The sequence below is a fragment of the Aulonocara sp. 'chitande type north' Nkhata Bay genome, linkage group LG7, assembly GCF_057382095.1.
Source record: "Aulonocara sp. 'chitande type north' Nkhata Bay isolate Kocher_YH1m ecotype deep benthic linkage group LG7, A_spYH_male_GT1.1, whole genome shotgun sequence".
NCBI classification, from domain to species: Eukaryota; Metazoa; Chordata; class Actinopteri; order Cichliformes; family Cichlidae; genus Aulonocara; species Aulonocara sp. 'chitande type north' Nkhata Bay.
This window is the reverse complement of record NC_141350.1, coordinates 39,933,084-39,951,454: the sequence shown is the minus strand read 5'-3', so window position 1 is coordinate 39,951,454 and position 18,371 is coordinate 39,933,084. Positions and strand designations below refer to the sequence as shown.

Here is an 18,371-nt window from a genome sequence, read left to right as displayed (position 1 = left end):
AATTAAAAATGTTTTTAGTCTCCAAGATTAAAGCTCCTGGGGGGCTGGTGTTAAAGACTATACAAGTTTATATATACTGTGTTGGAAAACAAAGTCTCCGTGTGTCGCTGAGCAAAGGTGGGGACTTAATTTCAGCACTTGGAAGGAAGATGCAAGTGTTCATGCAAAACAACAAATCAACCCTGCGCACCGAGGGCGTTGTGTTTGCATTTTCAATTGTTTCCATCTGGAAGAGATTTACAAGAGCACGATGCACTTGTTTGAGACACGAAGCATAAAGTTCATCTCATGAAAGGGTGATTTATGAGTCAGTTAGACCTGTATTACAACAAGACACGCCATTACCGATTACTCTTTTTTGCTAAATCTTGAAGCGATTTAAGTAGGAAGAAGAAGAGACTCGAGTTTATATAGTAGAAAAGGCTCCTAAAACAAGCTCAGCCGAATGTAATATTTCAAAATATGTTCTTTTTTTACTCATATCAATGAAAAAACGTCTCAAATACCCCAAACAGGAAGATCACTGAAGTTATCTTCAAAATAAAAGTTGTTAAAAAGTTTATCAGGAAAATGTTTTTGTGAATAAATATTTTTACACAACCGTCCTCTTTTGCCTACTCACCCTTTCTTTATTAGTGTCTAAATATGTAATGCAAAATAACTTCAACATGCTATCTCTTAGCGTCCCTATAAACTCTTAATTAATTAATAATATATAAGCCATTTTTGTTAACGCCCCCCGAATAAGGAATCCCGGAAGTGCAGAGGGAGGAAGCTCTCGTCTCGTCCCGAGGGCTCGTCTCATTGGCAGTAGTTTGACAGCGTCACTGTGAGCAGCTGTGCGCCCTGCCCATTTTATTTCATGATCAACATGCAGCTTCAAGGGGAAAATACCAAATGCCCTCTCACACCACTGATTCAACATGTGAGCAGGGATGAAACTGTGAAGATTAGAGACTATCCTTAACCGCACTGACTGGTTTTATTTTTATTTTATTTGTGTTTTCCATTTCCCAAACACGTTGTTGATATGTAGTCTGAAGCACAGGTTATGGATCGCATGTGGATATGCTGCAAAATCCTACTCCTTGCAATTGTTTGTGTGAGTTCGTCATCTCTGGAAGAAGAGGACGCTTCTTGCGATGGGGCGTTTGATATTTATTTTGTTTTAGACCGGTGAGTCATGAAGGCTAGCCTGTTTTACCCGTGCATTAATTCATTAATTAATTAAATACTTGCTACCCCAGGGCAGAGACTTACTCAGTCCTCTCCATGTATGGCTATGTTTAGTTCCTCCTCTGCTAGACTGCAGGAGTGACCACAAAGTTCACTCTTATTATGCTGTTATTCCCAACAGCGACAGATCAACCTGCTCCCCGCTTATTCTGTGTGTCTGCATGCACCAGCAGAATAAACGGACCCTTCACCTCTTCTGTTTATTCTGCCGCTTGCAAATGTAGTAACTTTTGGAAAACATGATGTAGTCAAATTCTGTCACAGATCTCTTTGTTTTTACATTTTATCCTTGCATCGGACTGTATTATTGTCGTTAATGTTAAAAGTACAGTGTTGTGCGAATGTCTCGAGCCACCCCTCATTTTTCTTACAGTTTTCCTACTAGTTTTGAGCAGTAGATCTCCAGGCTTTCTGAAGGTCTTTCAGAGTTTCTCTTTGGACACTGGCTACTTTTTCACTCATTTTCAGTCCCATCCATGTCTAGTTTTCGGAGGGATGTGTTTTTTTGTTTGTTTGTTAAGCCACTTAACACTGATCTCAAGCATAAAGGGGGATCTAACTGAAGGGATGAACAAGACAGCCTAAAACAGAGCCACTTTTACTACTTTGTTACTAGCAACCTGTTGCAAAAAGATAATTTCCGTCTCTTTCTTTATCCGATTCTACAAAAAATGCAGCAATAAGGTGATTCCCAAATAACTTTTAACAAAAACTTGACATACTTCAGTTCGGTGTGCAGCGTGTCTTTAAAAAAATAACTAGATAAGAGGAAGCTTAAAAGCTATCCAGCAGACGAACAGTATCTGAAAGTCGTATCTTTAAGGAACAGAAAATAATCCAGCAAAGTCCTGATACAGAACCTGAGAGACAACCCTTCAGTCAGTGGATCTACTGTTCACTGAAGCCTCATCAGAAATGATCTCAGTGGAAGAGTGGCTAACAAGAAGGCATTCTTAACGAAGGGAAAGAGAGAGAAAAAAGGCTGAGGTATGCAGAATTATGCAAGAACTACACTGAAAATCAGTAGCAACAGGTCTTATAGAGTGATGAATCTAAACTTTTGGTTCAAATTTTTGTCTGTATATACAGTGGGGCAAAAAAGTATTTAGTCAGCCACCGATTGTGCAAGTTCCCCCACTTAAAATGATGACAGAGGTCAGTAATTTGCACCAGAGGTACACTTCAACTGTGAGAGACAGAATGTGAAAAAAAAATCCATGAATCCACATGGTAGGATTTGTAAAGAATTTATTCGTAAATTAGGGTGGAAAATAAGTATTTGGTCAATAACAAAAATACAACTCAATACTTTGTAACATAACCTTTGTTGGCAATAACAGAGGTCAAACGTTTACTATAGGTCTTTACCAGGTTTGCACACACAGTAGCTGGTATTTTGGCCCATTCCTCCATGCAGATCTTCTCGAGAGCAGTGATGTTTTGGGGCTGTCGCCGAGCAACACGGACTTTCAACTCCCGCCACAGATTTTCTATGGGGTTGAGGTCTGGAGACTGGCTAGGCCACTCCAGGACTTTCAAATGCTTCTTACGGAGCCACTCCTTTGTTGCCCGGGCGGTGTGTTTTGGATCATTGTCATGTTGGAAGACCCAGCCTCGTTTCATCTTCAAAGTTCTCACTGATGGAAGGAGGTTTTGGCTCAAAATCTCACGATACATGGCCCCATTCATTCTGTCCTTAACACGGATCAGTCGTCCTGTCCCCTTGGCAGAAAAACAGCCCCATAGCATGATGTTTCCACCCCCATGCTTCACAGTAGGTATGGTGTTCTTGGGATGCAACTCAGTATTCTTCTTCCTCCAAACACGACGAGTTGAGTTTATACCAAAAAGTTCTACTTTGGTTTCATCTGACCACATGACATTCTCCCAATCCTCTGCTGTATCATCCATGTGCTCTCTGGCAAACTTCAGACGGGCCTGGACATGCACTGGTTTCAGCAGCAGAACACGTCTGGCACTGCGGGATTTGATTCCCTGCCGTTGTAGTGTGTTACTGATGGTGACCTTTGTTACTTTGGTCCCAGCTCTCTGCAGGTCATTCACCAGGTCCCCCCGTGTGGTTCTGGGATCTTTGCTCACCGTTCTCATGATCATTTTGACCCCACGGGATGAGATCTTGTGTGGAGCCCCAGATCGAGGGAGATTATCAGTGGTCTTGTATGTCTTCCATTTTCTGATGATTGCTCCCACAGTTGATTTTTTCACACCAAGCTGCTTGCCTATTGTAGATTCACTCTTCCCAGTCTGGTGCAGGTCTACAATACTTTTCCTGGTGTCCTTCGAAAGCTCTTTGGTCTTGGCCATGGCGGAGTTTGGAGTCTGACTGTTTGAGGCTGTGGACAGGTGTCTTTTACACAGATGATGAGTTCAAACAGGTGCCATTCATACAGGTAACGAGTGGGGGACAGAAAAGCTTCTTACAGAAGACGTTACAGGTCTGTGAGAGCCAGAGATTTTCCTTGTTTGAGGTGACCAAATACTTATTTTCCACCCTAATTTACGAATAAATTCTTTACAAATCCTACCATGTGGATTCATGGATTTTTTTTTCACATTCTGTCTCTCACAGTTGAAGTGTACCTCTGGTGCAAATTACTGACCTCTGTCATCATTTTAAGTGGGGGAACTTGCACAATCGGTGGCTGACTAAATACTTTTTTGCCCCACTGTACAGAGGAGGTCAGGTGAGAGGCACAACACAGAGTGTCTACAGCCATCTGTAAAAGTCGATGTAGTCTCTGACATGGTTTGGAGCTGCATTGCAGCTTGTGGTGTTGGAGATCTTTCCAAAATTGATTGAATTATGAACAAAGAAAAACACCATCAGATTTTGAGCGACCACAAAATGCCACCTAGAAAGCATCTTATCAGCAACAGCTTCACTTTTCAGCATGACAAAGATCCCAAACACATAGCCAGTGGAGTAGAATTATACCTGGACAGAGGAAAACACAGTGTAACAGTATAAGCCATGGATTGGCTTCCCCAGAGCCTGGACCTCAACATTATTCAAGCAGCGTGGAATCATCTTCACAGAGAACAAAACAGAAGGCAGCAAACATCCAAAGAAGAGCTTTAAATGCTCTTTAAAGAAGCCTGGAGAACTAATCCTGAAGACTACTTCAAGAAATGATCAGACAGCCTGACTAAGAACAACTCAGGCTGTGTTTTAGAATAAAGATGGTCACACTAAATATCGACTTCAAGTTTGTTAGAACTGCGTTTTATACTGTATTGAAACATTTTCCTAGTAGAATATACAGAAAAGAGCAATGGTGCAAAGACTTGCACAATAATAGATTTCTATTAACTGTATTTTTATTTCTGTTTGTAATTCATATGTTTATGGAGTAAAATACTACACAAAATGCAGAATCAAACTATATATGTGTCTTATGCAGAAAATATAAAGCACATAAATAATTTCTGATTTATTGATTAATTGATGGAGCTCCCCAAGTGTTTTCATATAACTCTAGTGCAGTTGTGAATCCTTGGTAATAAAGCTAAATAATGCTAAATGAAGTGATATTTTAGCACATTGTTTGGGTGCATTTGATTTTTCACTCGGCCGCTGCCTGTTTTTGCAGGTCAGGCAGCGTGTGGGGACACTGGGATGAGATCTATGGATTTGTGGAGCAGCTCACCAGGAGGTTTGTTAGGTGAGTAGCTGTTTTCTGCCAGTATTAATAGCAAATGAATTAATATCTCCTCATTCTCTGTATAAAAACTTACAGAAAATAGTAAAAAAAACACTTAATGTAGAACATTTAAAGGAAGCTTTCGAGTGCCCTTCAAGCACATACAAGAAGTTGAACAGAGGAAACAGAGTCAGTGGTTCAAACAGTAGTGGCTAGCAGAAACTAGGGCATGCCTATTTCAGGCACTAGACATCACACAAGGCAATCAACTGCTCCAAAACCCCTCTGGGCAATAGCACTGAGGGTGTGTGTGATATCTTTAAGTTTAATAGCAGACTGCTAAATATAAGAACCAAACATGCAGCAGATGTTGAAGGTGGTGCCAACCACAACCGGCAGTCCTGTCCCCCTTTCACAGTAGAACAAGGCACAGGGATAATGGCTCACTTCCCCATCTCAAAACTCTCCCATGTTATTAACATTTATTAACTGATGTTTTTTTTTTGTATCAACCAGCTGCACCACTGTGGCACAAACCGCTTTCCCCGTCTGTCATCATAGCATAACGTGGTCCCGGAGACATCTACTGTAGCACAAAATAGTTTGTGTACTTTGGCAGGTGTTTAAATCAGGATCGGTGTGGACAGATTTCATCAACACAGGCTACATGAAGCTTCGCAGCTGCAAAACTTAGCGTGCGTAATGGTAAATTGTCTGGTTTGTCATTGGGACTGTTGTGCGTTCTTCGTCTTGCCGAAGACCAGTTTTGCGTGTAAAGGGCTAACCCTGTCATCAGTGAACAACCTGCTCTGACACTTGATTAGTAAAAAGATGGCAAACCCACGAGTACTGAAGCTGCTGAAAAATCTTTTCTCCTCCTCTCTCCACCAGTCATCCAATAAACTCAAACTGCTACCCCGTTTCATTATATAGTATTGTCAAAGAAGGGTGTGGTGAGACATCTCGTTGGCCTTGTGGCTGGTGTGCAAGTCCCTGTTTTGTTAACTAATGTCACGGATTGATATTAATGCGAGACTCTGTGTCTGCTTTGTCACCATCTTTGTGGTTTTCTGTGCGACGTCTTATAAAGTGACTCAATGCTGTTTTAATTGACTGTTAAATTTTTGTTTGACAGCATGTGTATCATGTGTCACTGCATGATAGCATGTGAGCATACAAAATATAAGAAAGTGCTTGCACTGATACCGATGTGTTTTTATTTTAAGCAAGACTGGAATGCATAATCATGATATGATGCTAACATGTAATATACATTTGTGTATTCACAAAGTGTGTTTGTGTGTGTGTTCCAGCCCCAGGATGAGGGTTTCTTATATCGTCTTTTCAGCTAGAGCTGTTGTAATTCTCCCACTAACTGGAGACAGGTATATATTTCCCTTTTCCTTATAATCCTTCTCCTCCGCTTCACTCAGACAGTAAATCTTTCTTTCTTTTCCTTTTTTTTGAAATTGAATTGCTTTTGTTTCAGATCTAAGATAGATGAAGGCCTGGAGAAGCTGAGCCAAATCACACCTGCCGGTGAAACGTTCATGCACGAAGGTTTGAAAGCGGTACGCGCTCCTTTCTAGTATTGCAACTTCCTGCCATGCATTGTTTTCCTTACAGATGCTTCCTTTCATTGTTGTTTGTTATTTTGGGGCTTTTTTTAAATTTAAATAATCTGTATTTTTGGCAGGTATCACAGCAAATGAAGTCACAAACTTCACCATCATCCAGTATTATCATAGTTCTTACTGATGGCAAGCTGAACATCTACCCGTATGAACTGAGTGTACAAGAGGTAACACACACACACACACACACACACACACACACACACACACACACACACACACACACACACACACACACACACACACACACACACACACACACACACACTAATGGCTTAGTGGAAGATGCTGTAAATGAGGAGCTGGATGAAATTTGAGAACCATATTATGTTGAAGGTCATGATGAGCATCCTGTTGAATTTTTCCTGAGAATACCAAATGTTCTTTCACGCAGGAAGGATTTGAAGACACTTGATGTGCTGTTTTTGTGCTATATCATCTCAAAATGTGGGTTGTGAGCATATAGCACAGGTTGTGAGTGCAGTGAAATCCTTTGGGGCTGGGGTTGTGTCAGGAAGGGCATCCGGTAAAAAAACAAAAAAGCCATATCAGATATGCAGAGCCATCCTCTGTGGTGGGGACCCCCCCTTGCGAATAAGGGAGTAGCCTAAAGCAGCTTTGATAGCATGGCTGTTTGAAGAAACACACAAATTCACATACTTCTCATACCCTCTTCTCTGTTTTACTCTGTTACAAATCTCAACCAAAGAAAAGTTGAAAGGCTCAGTTTGTTCCGTTTGTATCGTGTTGCATGAACCGGACAAGCTGCTGCTGGCTGGACAAACAAAACTGTTTGCTGTGAAATCTTAATCGTAATTTAAAATATACAGCATTTGCTGCGGCTGAGCTGTAACAATAAAAAACACTACTCTGATGTTTTATAAGTCACATGGATTCACTGTATGTCTGTAGAATCATGGCTTAAGTTTTCCTCTTGTGATTCCCAGGCTATGAAAGCCAGAGAGTTTGGAGCCAGAGTGTACTGTATCGGGGTCATGGACTTTGACCATAGCCAGGTAGGTGTGGGGGCTTCATTTTCTACCTCTTCCATACAGCACTGGGAAAAGAGAACACTCTCAAGGCCTTGATACTGTTGCTGATATTGTTTCTTGTTTAAACACCTTTTATTTGTCTTTCTGAGTAAATATACATGTCAGTGTGCGAAAGCTTCAGTGGGCTGTTGTTTCTGGCCCAGATTTATCGACACACCTCGACCCCTTTTGCTTATCTGTTCGTGTCAATCCAAAAACCTCCAAAGGGCTGAACAGCAAGCAGCTGTCAGGGATTTGTAGTTTGTGGTTCATGATACATTTGTTCTTGTAAAACAAAACAAAAAACACTGAATACATTTTCTCAGGCAGCTTATGTGAAGTTATTATTTGTTGGGATAGGCTGTGATTTCTTCCTGTGCAAGTATTGAGCGGTTGAAAGAGACGATTGTGGTGGAAAAGAAAAAGCAGGAAATCTTATGCAGCTGCAAACTCTTCTACTGACTGCAGTGACTGTAAGCAATACAAAGGAGGGAGGAAAGCTGCTGTTCTGTTGTGGGTTTTTTTTCGTGCTAATAAGATTTACAGTCCAATGCAAAATCTATAATTACATTTGCTGAGAATCATAAAATGATCTAAACAATATTTCAATTAATGTGGCATCTGTTGCTGAACATCCCCAGCCCTGTTTATTTCTGGTTGATGTTTCAGCAGTCTGAATGACATTCTTAATTTGTGTAACATGAACTAATACATATTTAAAGTGCTTAAGTTTACATAACATATGATCTGTAATGTCTTCAGCAGTCAGAGGGCATGACTGATTTTCTGCCCGCTGACTGACCGACGATCTGTGGTCTAAAGGAGGAAGTAATTACATCATTCTCTAATTGAATAAGGCCAGGCAAACTTCCTGTCCTGCGATTGTTAAAGCAGCAGATGAAAGCTTCAGCCAGCTCCCCAAAGCTTTAATCTCCTAGTAGCAGACTTTGGCTCCCTAAATGCCCAAGCACAAGCCAAAAACCTCCCTGAGAAGCAGAAAGACATGAGAACAGAAATTTGAAATGCTTTTTGTATCAGTAATCTTTTGCTGTTTCCACTTTGGCCACAGCTTGCTGAAATAGCCGACGGCAGAGAGCAAGTCTTTCCAGTTGTGTCCGGCTTTCATGCTCTCAAAGACATGGTGAACTCGGTGAGGTTACGCTCCATGCAGCGACATGCAGTAACGTTCACGTGCAGGCTGTGGCATGGCGAGCTTATGCAGAGTCCTGTATCTCTGTATCTCACAGGTCCTGAAGAAAACTTGCTCTGAGGTTTTCACAATTGAGCCACTGAGTGTTTGTGTGAATGGTAAGTTTAATCAAAGTAGTCTTAATGTCTTAAAACTTCATGTAATTTTATCATGTAATTTTGAACAGGTGTTTGTGGTTTCGTAACGATGAAACCCAATGAGTTTGTTATTTTTGTCCAAACATATAGAGTTGCATGAAGAATATATATATGTATATATATATATATGGAATAATAAAGGAAAAGTAACAAAGTCTACAACAGTAGGATCTTTAATCTTACATTACTTAACAACCTCAGTTAAAAATGATAGTCCAGAGACCACTGCGGGTCACAGCACATGTAGACTGAAGGGTGGCCCGTGGCGTACCATGCAACAGACGAGCTTCTGAATTTTTCCTTTTATATCACATCAGCGGTTGGGTGCAGGTGCTTACTAGGATGCGCTATGGGAAGAAGGCAAGCTGAAGGAGACAGTGTGATGCTTTGGGCAATGTTCTGTTTGTAAACCTTTGGTTCAGCCATGTAGATGTTACTTTCACACGTAGCACCTAGCTAAGCATTGTTGCAGGCTCTTGCCTTTTTCAGCAGGATAATGTGCCCAACCACAAAGCAAAACTGGTTTCAAGAATGGTTTAAGGAGAAAAACGAGTTCAGGTGTTGACTTGGCCTCCAAATTCCCAAGATCTCAATCCATTCGAGCAATCTGTGCTGGACAAACAAGTCTGATCCATGAAAGCCCCCCCTCGCAACTTACAGGACTGCTAACATCTACATGCCAGATACTACAGCACACTTTCAGAGATTGGCATCTATGGCTCAACAGGTCAAGGCTGTTTTTGCAGCAAAAGGGGGAACATCACATTGTTAGGCAGGTGGTCGTAAAGTTAAGCCTGATGGGTGTATATATAAGCTGGGAGCTAGGTAAACAACAAGGCACAGGGGGGAGCAGAAAAGCAGGGAGCCGACAGTCACAAAGGAGGGAAAAGAAGCAAGAGTACAACTTGAATGAGACACAAGAGAAAACATATTTTTTAAAGTGAAATGAGAAATAACCAAAAGGCACAGAAAGAACAAAAAACAAGAAGAGGGAGGACAAAAAGCATTACAGCATAGACAGCACAGAGGGAGGCAAAACAGGGAAACACTGAAGGAACTCAGCAGGCATTAAAAACACACAAATACTCAAGCACCTTTACTATGAAGCAACTTCAACATACCCAGGATCTTTTTCCATGATCTGGAGTCACTCATGTGATCAGTAGTCTGGCTAAGCATCCACACAAATGTGTTTATCATATTTAACTAATTTCACCAATCACAAACATGGACAGGTCTGCTTGCAACACCAATTTCACTGATTTAAAAAAAAAAAAAGATTATTAATGGAGAATTACTTTGTCAGTAGGCACTGGATAAAAGCATATCTTGGTAAGAAGTGAACTTCCTTCACTGTCAACCTGGATAATTACAAATCCAACTTAGTTTCCGTGGTAGTACCGCACTTTGGAACCTGAAGTGAACAAAATCTTAAGGAAAATGTTCCAAGAATAATAATGAAACCAGAAGACTCAAGAAAGAAATCCAGGACCCAGGATGTGGCTGAAAGCATCGCCTCACAGAGTCACTTTACTTTGATCACAATGTTTCATGTTTAATAATTATTGTTTTGCTTTGCTGCCATTCAAGTGCACTGTCAGAGTAATGTGATCTACCTGATGTTTCCCAGAGTCTTTCAACGTGGTCCTGAGGGGAAGTGGCTTCAGCGGATCCAAAAGGATGGACAATGTACTCTGTTCCCTCACCATCAATCAAGTGACCCACAGTCAGTAAAGTACACACACTTATGATTCACACACCTGATGCATAGCTAGCATTTAGATGCCAATGCTAAGGATTCAGTCTTTGCATTGCTAAAGAAGTGAAACAGTATCACAGGTTCACTGCACGCTGATACTGTAAAGCACTCGAGGATTAAAGTGAAATTCTGAAGTGAAAATGTGGTATAGTGTGCAGATCTCTGGGGGCTGCAGTGGAAAATCAGAGTCATGACGTCCAGAAGCAAACAGTGGCTGCTATTTATTGACTTCAGTTGGAGAACAGAGGAGATATTATGAGAGCAGAGTGCTCATGAGCAGAGGGAGGGACGAGGAGGGAGATGATCTGTCTCATTAGTCCATTACCAGATCAATGGCACAGGGTGGAGTTACTGAGAGGACATGAGGAGATAACACAAAACTGTATCTGGATCTCTTGTGTTTACTTCTTTTTGCAGTCGAATTACAAATTTAAAATTGAATTTATTCAGTCAGTTTGTCACAGAAAACAGCCAAAAAGCTTAATGCTTCTTCTGTTTGTAGCGTCTCTCAACCTGTGTACATACCAAAGAAGTTGCACAATAACATTAAGATTAATTTTTTTTCTAATTTGCCATATGTAAAATTAAACGATGAATTAAATGATGTGTCTCTGCTACAAGAAACCAAAGCAGCTAATTGAAGTAGAAAAGTACGGACCTTTTTCCTCCACCTGTGTGGGCTTGCAGAGTTCATCTTTGCCTCCTCTTCCTTTCAGTTGAAAAGCCAACAGTAGTGAGAGATGGGTATCTGCTCTGTCCAGCCGTTCGTCTAGAAGAGGTCGGACAGTAAGTCAACACACACGTGAGCACAAACACAGTGTGTGTAACAAAAAACGGAGCCTATTGGTACCTGTAATTGCCTTAAAAAGCCAAGAAAGAAAAATCCTTCTCTGGGTGTTGTTTCGTATGATGTGTACCTCAGAGTTTCTCTGAAAGCAGCTTGATTTTGACTTTTAATTAAAAAGAAGAGAAACTGTCATCAAAAGTGCCATATCAGGAAAATAATTTAAGGGGGAACTGGGAGGGTTTTTTAGTTTCCTTCTTTATTAGATTTATTTATATGTTTTTTTCTGGTTATATGCGATTTAAATAAACAGAGGCTTTTCAGGCAGTTTTTCCTGCACTTATCTCTGTGTGTGTCGCAGCCTGACGCAGAGGCCCAAATACAGGATGCAGAGGCACAGAAAAGAAACAAATACTGAATCTTTAAGAGAAACTCTGAGTTGGAAGGGTAAGAAAAGACTAAACAGGATTCCAAAATAGGGCATGAGAAGCACAGGGAAGAGAAGGTGGGCAGACAGATCATCTGATAACTGACGAGGGGAAAGGCAAGACCACACACACACACACACACACACACACACACACACACACACACACACACACACACACACACACACACACACACACACACACACACACAGAGGAGATTAAAGAAAATATGAATGACACTGACGACTGAATGTAACAATGAAAACAAGGATATCTTAAGAAATAAAACAACAGTGGGGCAGGAGGAAAATCAACAGATACAAACATGATAGTATGACATCACAGAGAGTGGACAGAGCTAAAGTGTTCGATAGAAAGCAAAGGGGGCTAAAATAACTTGTTTCTGTTATATGATGAACTATGAGGCAGCACAAAAGGTCCCGTATTAGATAAATGACAATTATTTTGTATTTTGAAACATGCAAAGCTATAATGTAGAAAAGTCCCAGGATTATAAATATGGTTCTACACATGAATGTAATAGGTTCACTGTAGGTGTGGCAACATTTTCAAAAGCTGATGCATAAAGCCTCATTATGAACGCTAACATGTGTTCATAAACTTGTGCATGTCACCTCAAGGCACTTTAAATGGTAAGAACAAGACTTACAGTACATCCTTAATTTTTGCATTCATTTAATTCATGTAATTAAGAAGGGGAAGTAGCAGTCAGGTGATAATCAAATGCACTTGATTAACTGATTATTAGTGCTAGAAGTTCTGCAAGTTTGCTAGTCTGAAGGTGTGTGTCAACACAAAGGTCAAAATCCTGAGATGAGTGGACGTCCCAGTATATTCACCCCAATGTCAGACTGTGCAATAATGACAGCTCAGTTAGAAAAAGACTAAGCGATTGGGGCTCGTTGCCAGGAGAAATGCCTTTGTCTACAATAACAACATGCCAGCTCTGCTTAGGTTAGCAAAGTTGCATCTGGACAAACCACAAGATTTCTGGAAGAATGTGCTTTGGACAGATGAGACCAAAGTGGAGATGTTTGGCTGTAATGCGCAGAACCACGTCTGGCGAAAATCAAACACAGCATATCAGCACAAACACCTCTTACTCACTGTCAAGCAAGGATAGTGGTGGAGGAATGATGGTTTGGGCACTGGACCATGGCATCTTGCAGTCACTGAGTCAACCATTAACTCCTCGTTATACCAGAACATTCCAGAGTCAACGTTAAAGCCGTCTGTCCAAGAGCTAAAGCTCGGCTGAAATTGGGTCAATGATTGCAAGAAAAGCAGCAAAAGAAAAAGCTCAAGGTGTTCAGACTTGAGTGGCATGCTGTGTTGGGACCTTAAGAAGACTGTGCTTAAACAAATGCCCCCAAAACTTTAAATGAAGCAATGTTGTAAAGAAGTGTGGGTCAGAATTCTTCCACAACAATGTGAGAGACCGATAACATTATACAGATAAGAATTTGTCATTGCTGCTAAAAGTGGTTGTACAAATGTTTGTTGTTAAGAATCACGACGTGTACTTAGTTTTTTACAAGACTGTAGTTCATCAGCATTTCTTCATCTGACTGATGTTGAGATTTGTTCTCTGAAAATGCAAACAGGCACAATGTTTACAGTAAAACTGTGTCAAAGTGTTGGATGGACAGAAGTCGGGCTGACCAGCGTGGCATTTAAAGAGTGAGTGGTTGATTTGACTTCTACACTTCAAACAGTCAATCCCTCTCTCTCTACTTCTCCTCCTCAGCCCTCACAGCTGGAAAAGTCTCAGTTGGGTTGAACATGAAGTTAAAAAAGCATTTGCAAAAGCAAACAACCTTTAGAAATAAGGGAGTCTGGTCAAAACTTGATAAGAATATAAATGATGGTGACTCCCTATTGCAGCAACTCCTGGTTCTTTATAATAATTTGATGATTTGACACTATAATTATATTTAAATCAATCCATTTGAGACTACCCCACACACGTTTTACTATGATTCTAACTGTAAAAGTGCCAATAGTGTCACACTGAGCTCTGAACAGGGACTAGATCTCATGATGTGTTCTGTGATTCTGTTTATTCACAGATCAGTTGAAGTGCTGGTCAGCTTAAACCATGGAAAGTCCTACATCTACAGTCCCATGAGCATCTATGCCACAACATGTGTGAGTAACATTAATTCTGTATAACACGAACAGTTTTGAAGGAGTTACCTGCATGTATGATGTCACACTGCCCTCTGTTATTTAATTTAGATACAACACTTTTTTGTGTAGGTACAGGAGAGCATACTGACGTAACTGTGATAGATTACAGAATAAGATCAAATAATGTTGTGTTGTGTGTTTTCTGCAGTCAGATGGGACCTGGGTGCTCTGGTTCCTGTTGGCTTTGTTGCTGTTGCTGGGCCTGGGTTTGCTCTGGTGGTTCTGGCCTCTCTGCTGCACCGTGGTGAGCTTTGTCCTTGTGCATTTTTGTACAACAAAACTCATTTTGAAGGCAGTCGTTTTAAAAGCAGCATATAAAAAAAGAAATACAGAAGGACACAGGAACTAGTAAATGTAGTGAGGTGTTTGAGTCGGATACTGCAATTATGAATTGTTGTGGAATTGAATGTCCAATGAATGTAAAGTGAAAGGCACCAGTTTGAAATGGGGCCGTGTGCACTATAACCATACATGTTATTATTTGGTGCACTGAATAAGCTTAAAGATCATTTGCATCTGCAGTCCCTCGGCAGGTTAAATGCAAAAGATCACAGCGATGAGATGTCGCATAAAGAGTAAATCACACCTGATGTCTGTTTATTTGTGTTTGGTGGCCATAAGCACCAAACACAAATAAACAGACATCAGTGTTAACAAGTCTGTCCATGTCCTGGGTCATGTGACCCAGTATTCTGAGTTTCTTGATGTTTTTGTTATTCGTTTCAGTCTAGTTTCATTTCAGTTTTTCTAGTTACATTCTGTCATGCCTAGGTTACAGTTTTAGTTCATGATTTATCAAGCTCCCCATCTGTCTCATCCCTGTGTGAAGTTTTCTGTGTCAGATTGTCATGTTAAGTCTTCGTGTGTTTATCTGTCATGTTTCATGTCCAAGTTTTCTTTGTTTGTCAAGTTCGAGTCAAGTCTGGGACTCGTTATGTTTCCCGTTTTATTTTGAAAGAGCCTTGTGTTTTTTGTTTATTGTATTTACTTTCACGTCCCCTGTCCTGTCATTATGTTAATTGTTGTCAGCTGTTTTCCCCATGTGACTCTTCCCTTGATCATTCCTTATGTCTATTTAGTCTGTGTGTTTCCGCCCAGTCAGTGTCAGATCGTCTGTTATCCTCACCTCATGTTTTCATAGTTTCCGTTATTGTGTCACTGTGTTTCACAGCCTGCCTAGTTACTCTGTGTTCATAGTTTTTTCATGGTTCTTTCACAGAGTGTCATAGTCTTTTTAGTTTACACAGTGTTCTTAGTCCCCTTAGTTTTCCCAGTTTCAGTGTTCCCTGGTGTTTTTGTCATGCCATCAGCCACAATAAAGGCTCGCTTTATTTTTGGAAACCTAGTTCTGTCTCCACCGTGTCTGCTCGTGGGTCTACCTCATCTTCACACCGACGCACACCGCCGTGACAAAGTCTGCAAGTCTTTCAGCAGATAGACTGCTTTCTGTCAAAGATATATGTCATTATTGTTTTGTATAAGATTTATGTTTCGTTTCTCGCAGGTCATCAGAGACCCCCCTCCCTCTCGCCCCCCTCCTCCCCCCCCTGTGATTGTGAGTACTCCACTGACTGTTTTTTTTAAAGCCATATTTTCTTTTTCCAAGGACTTCATATCACTGAAGGGACGCTTTGATTTTTTTTACCACCCGTTGCCATTTTGGCAGTAAAAGCAGTGAGAAAATCCAATTTTGGGCAAATACAGAAGGAGCGTAGGTGGAGCTGGGGAGAAGGAGCCGACAGAAGTGGTTTGGTGGCAGATTTTATTCATCGAGCATGAGTCAGAAGGCAAAGTTCTCTCATTGTAAAATAAATAAATTTAAAAATGCAGTTATGTTTTTGCATGACAAATATCCCACCACTGCAGCTGAACCTTTGGTGTAAATCCACTGGATCTATAGATTATAGACTGATCAGCAACACAAAACCTTTCTCTCTGTTTTTAATTGCTTGATTTAAAAAAAATGGAAGTACTTATTACAACGAAGCTTTTATGCTTATTACATAAAAGTCTTCAGGCTCTCTTTGTGGATAAGCATCTACTGACTACATTCATGTACTTCATCGAATCCAATCATTTCCAATCATGGTGGCATAAATGTTTTCCTGTGTGAATTTTGAGAAGAAATGTATCATGCGGGTAGATTCCAAGTCCAAACTTGGAGTTAATATTAAAAAAATTATATTATCTCGTATGTACTCAAAATTTCATGTTATTTTCTCAAACTTCTGAGTAATTCTGAGTTATTAAGGCGAAATTTCAAGATACTAACCTAAAATTTTGTCTCATGGTTGGCAGTTTTTTTTTCTTCCAGTGGCTACACAATATAAAGTATTTAGCAAAGGAATGTTTTAGAATAGTATTATATAATTTTGTATTTTGAATATAATAAAACTTTATTCAAATATTTTAAAAAACTTTGTGTTTAAGGAGCCAGAAGAAGACCCTTTGCCCAAACACAGGTGGCCTACAGTGGATGCTTCATACTACGGCGGCAGGGGTGCTGGAGGCATCAAACGCATGGAGGTAAATTAAAAAAAAAAAAAAAAGGTTTTACTGCTAAGCTTTTGTTGTTGATTTGCTAATGTTGCTATAGTGAAGATGCAGTAATGTTAGCTGTATCAGTCAGTTGTGCCCACATGTTGCAGGTGCGCTGGGGCCAGAAGGGGTCCACAGAGGAGGGATCCCGGCTAGAGAAGGCCAGAAATGCTGTGGTCACTATGCCAGAGGAAGTGGAGGAGCCCATCATTCCTCGACCCCCACCAAGGCCTCCTCCGGTTTACAACCCCTCATCGCACTCCAAATGGTACACCCCCATCAAGGTGAGATAACGATCTCTTTAATATTTAGGTCCTTTGTAAGTTGCCTGTTTTGTAATGTTTTTGAATGTCTTTGCCTTCAGGGACGTATTGATGCGCTGCTGGCGTTACTGAGAAGACAATATGACAGAGTGGCAATCATGAGGCCAACACCTCAGGACAAGGCAAGAAATATCAGCAGCATTATTACAAAAGCTTACGAGAAACACGGCTATCAATTCAGCATGTTATCATATAAAAAAAATCTCATTACATCCAGCTGGACTGTCACCAGTCTGAGTTTTGCCAAAAGTATTCAACCATCAAATTGGTTAGATCAGTGATCCACCCTCTTGATCCCCCAGTGATTTGATTAGATAACAGATAATAATAATATAGTGCCAATCTTGCTGTTCTTTTTTTGTGCACAACAGATAGATAACAGCTTGCTGTATCAACTCGCTTGTTATAAATAACAGTTTAAATGCCAACGCCTCCAGAGTGTGTCATGAAACAGCGCACATGAGCTACAGGCTGCTTAATGGTTTAGTTTAAGTCTTATTTTGAGACTTCACGTGGATTTACTGTATCGATCCTCCGTCAGCTGAGCTGCTGGGAGAGCTAGAAGCAACTTGGGCCTTTTCATCATAAATTTTGGGGGCTTTGAGTTCACGGTTTTAAAAACCTCCCAGTGGGCTCAGAGCTTAATAATGGATGTGTTATGAAAGGTTTATTGTAGAGTATTCCACTTTATTTTAAAGCAGTTTTTGTCTTTAGTGGTGCATCAAGGCTTGGGTGGGATAAATAAGTTGTGCTTTTTTACAGCATGTTGAATTTAAAATCACTTCACATTCCCACTTGACTGCGGTTAAATGTTTAAATCGGACTATGGCGTGTCTCCTTTGTTTTCTCCAGGGCCGCTGCATCAACTTCACCAGAGTTCAGAATCACTGATGTTCAAACACGAGGCTCAGTTTTCCCATTTTCATGCCAGTTTTGCCAAAGATGACAAACATGTGCGATCCAACATGAAGAATTACTTTGTATTGTAAATAAACCTCTTTATGTACATTGTGGTGTCACAGTTGGCTCTCTTTTTACCGTGGTAACCTATGCTGAGCACATAACCGGGTCAGAAGCTGGTTATGTTCCAAGTCATTGTTAAAAATTGACCGGAAGTGCTTCGTTTTCACAAAACCTTTTATTTACATTATGCTGTAAGTGTGATATAGAGTCTCTGCCGAAGAAATTCTGTACGTATGCAACCTGCTGAGCCTCATTTCACAAACAGCTCCAAATGAAGCACAGCAGCACAAGCTGTGTGCCTGACATAGTCACCAGAATTTGTATTCGGCTGCAGAAATTTTTCTTAAATGTTTTGTCCTTAAATGCTGCAAGGTGTTCGTACAACACTAAAATTAAAGCTACTAGAACACAAATTGATTAACCCTACTATTTGTAATCTGTATTTTACTAAAAAA

General features: G+C 40.5%; 1 protein-coding gene across 1 annotated transcript; it reads left to right on the top strand.

Annotated features, from left to right (window-relative positions):
- The first annotated feature begins 854 nt into the window (after positions 1-854).
- On the top strand, positions 855-18,201 carry LOC147325716 (anthrax toxin receptor 2-like). Its single transcript, XM_086300359.1, has 17 exons — positions 855-1,176; positions 4,848-4,919; positions 6,212-6,283; positions 6,388-6,469; positions 6,595-6,699; positions 7,480-7,548; positions 8,633-8,713; positions 8,811-8,871; positions 10,541-10,636; positions 11,386-11,455; positions 13,972-14,050; positions 14,241-14,336; positions 15,597-15,647; positions 16,523-16,618; positions 16,741-16,914; positions 16,995-17,075; positions 17,806-18,201. Exons 1-17 carry the CDS (start codon positions 1,052-1,054, stop codon positions 17,842-17,844), a joined length of 1,449 nt encoding a protein of 482 aa, XP_086156485.1. The 5' UTR covers positions 855-1,051; the 3' UTR covers positions 17,845-18,201.
- Positions 18,202-18,371: the final 170 nt, after the last annotated feature.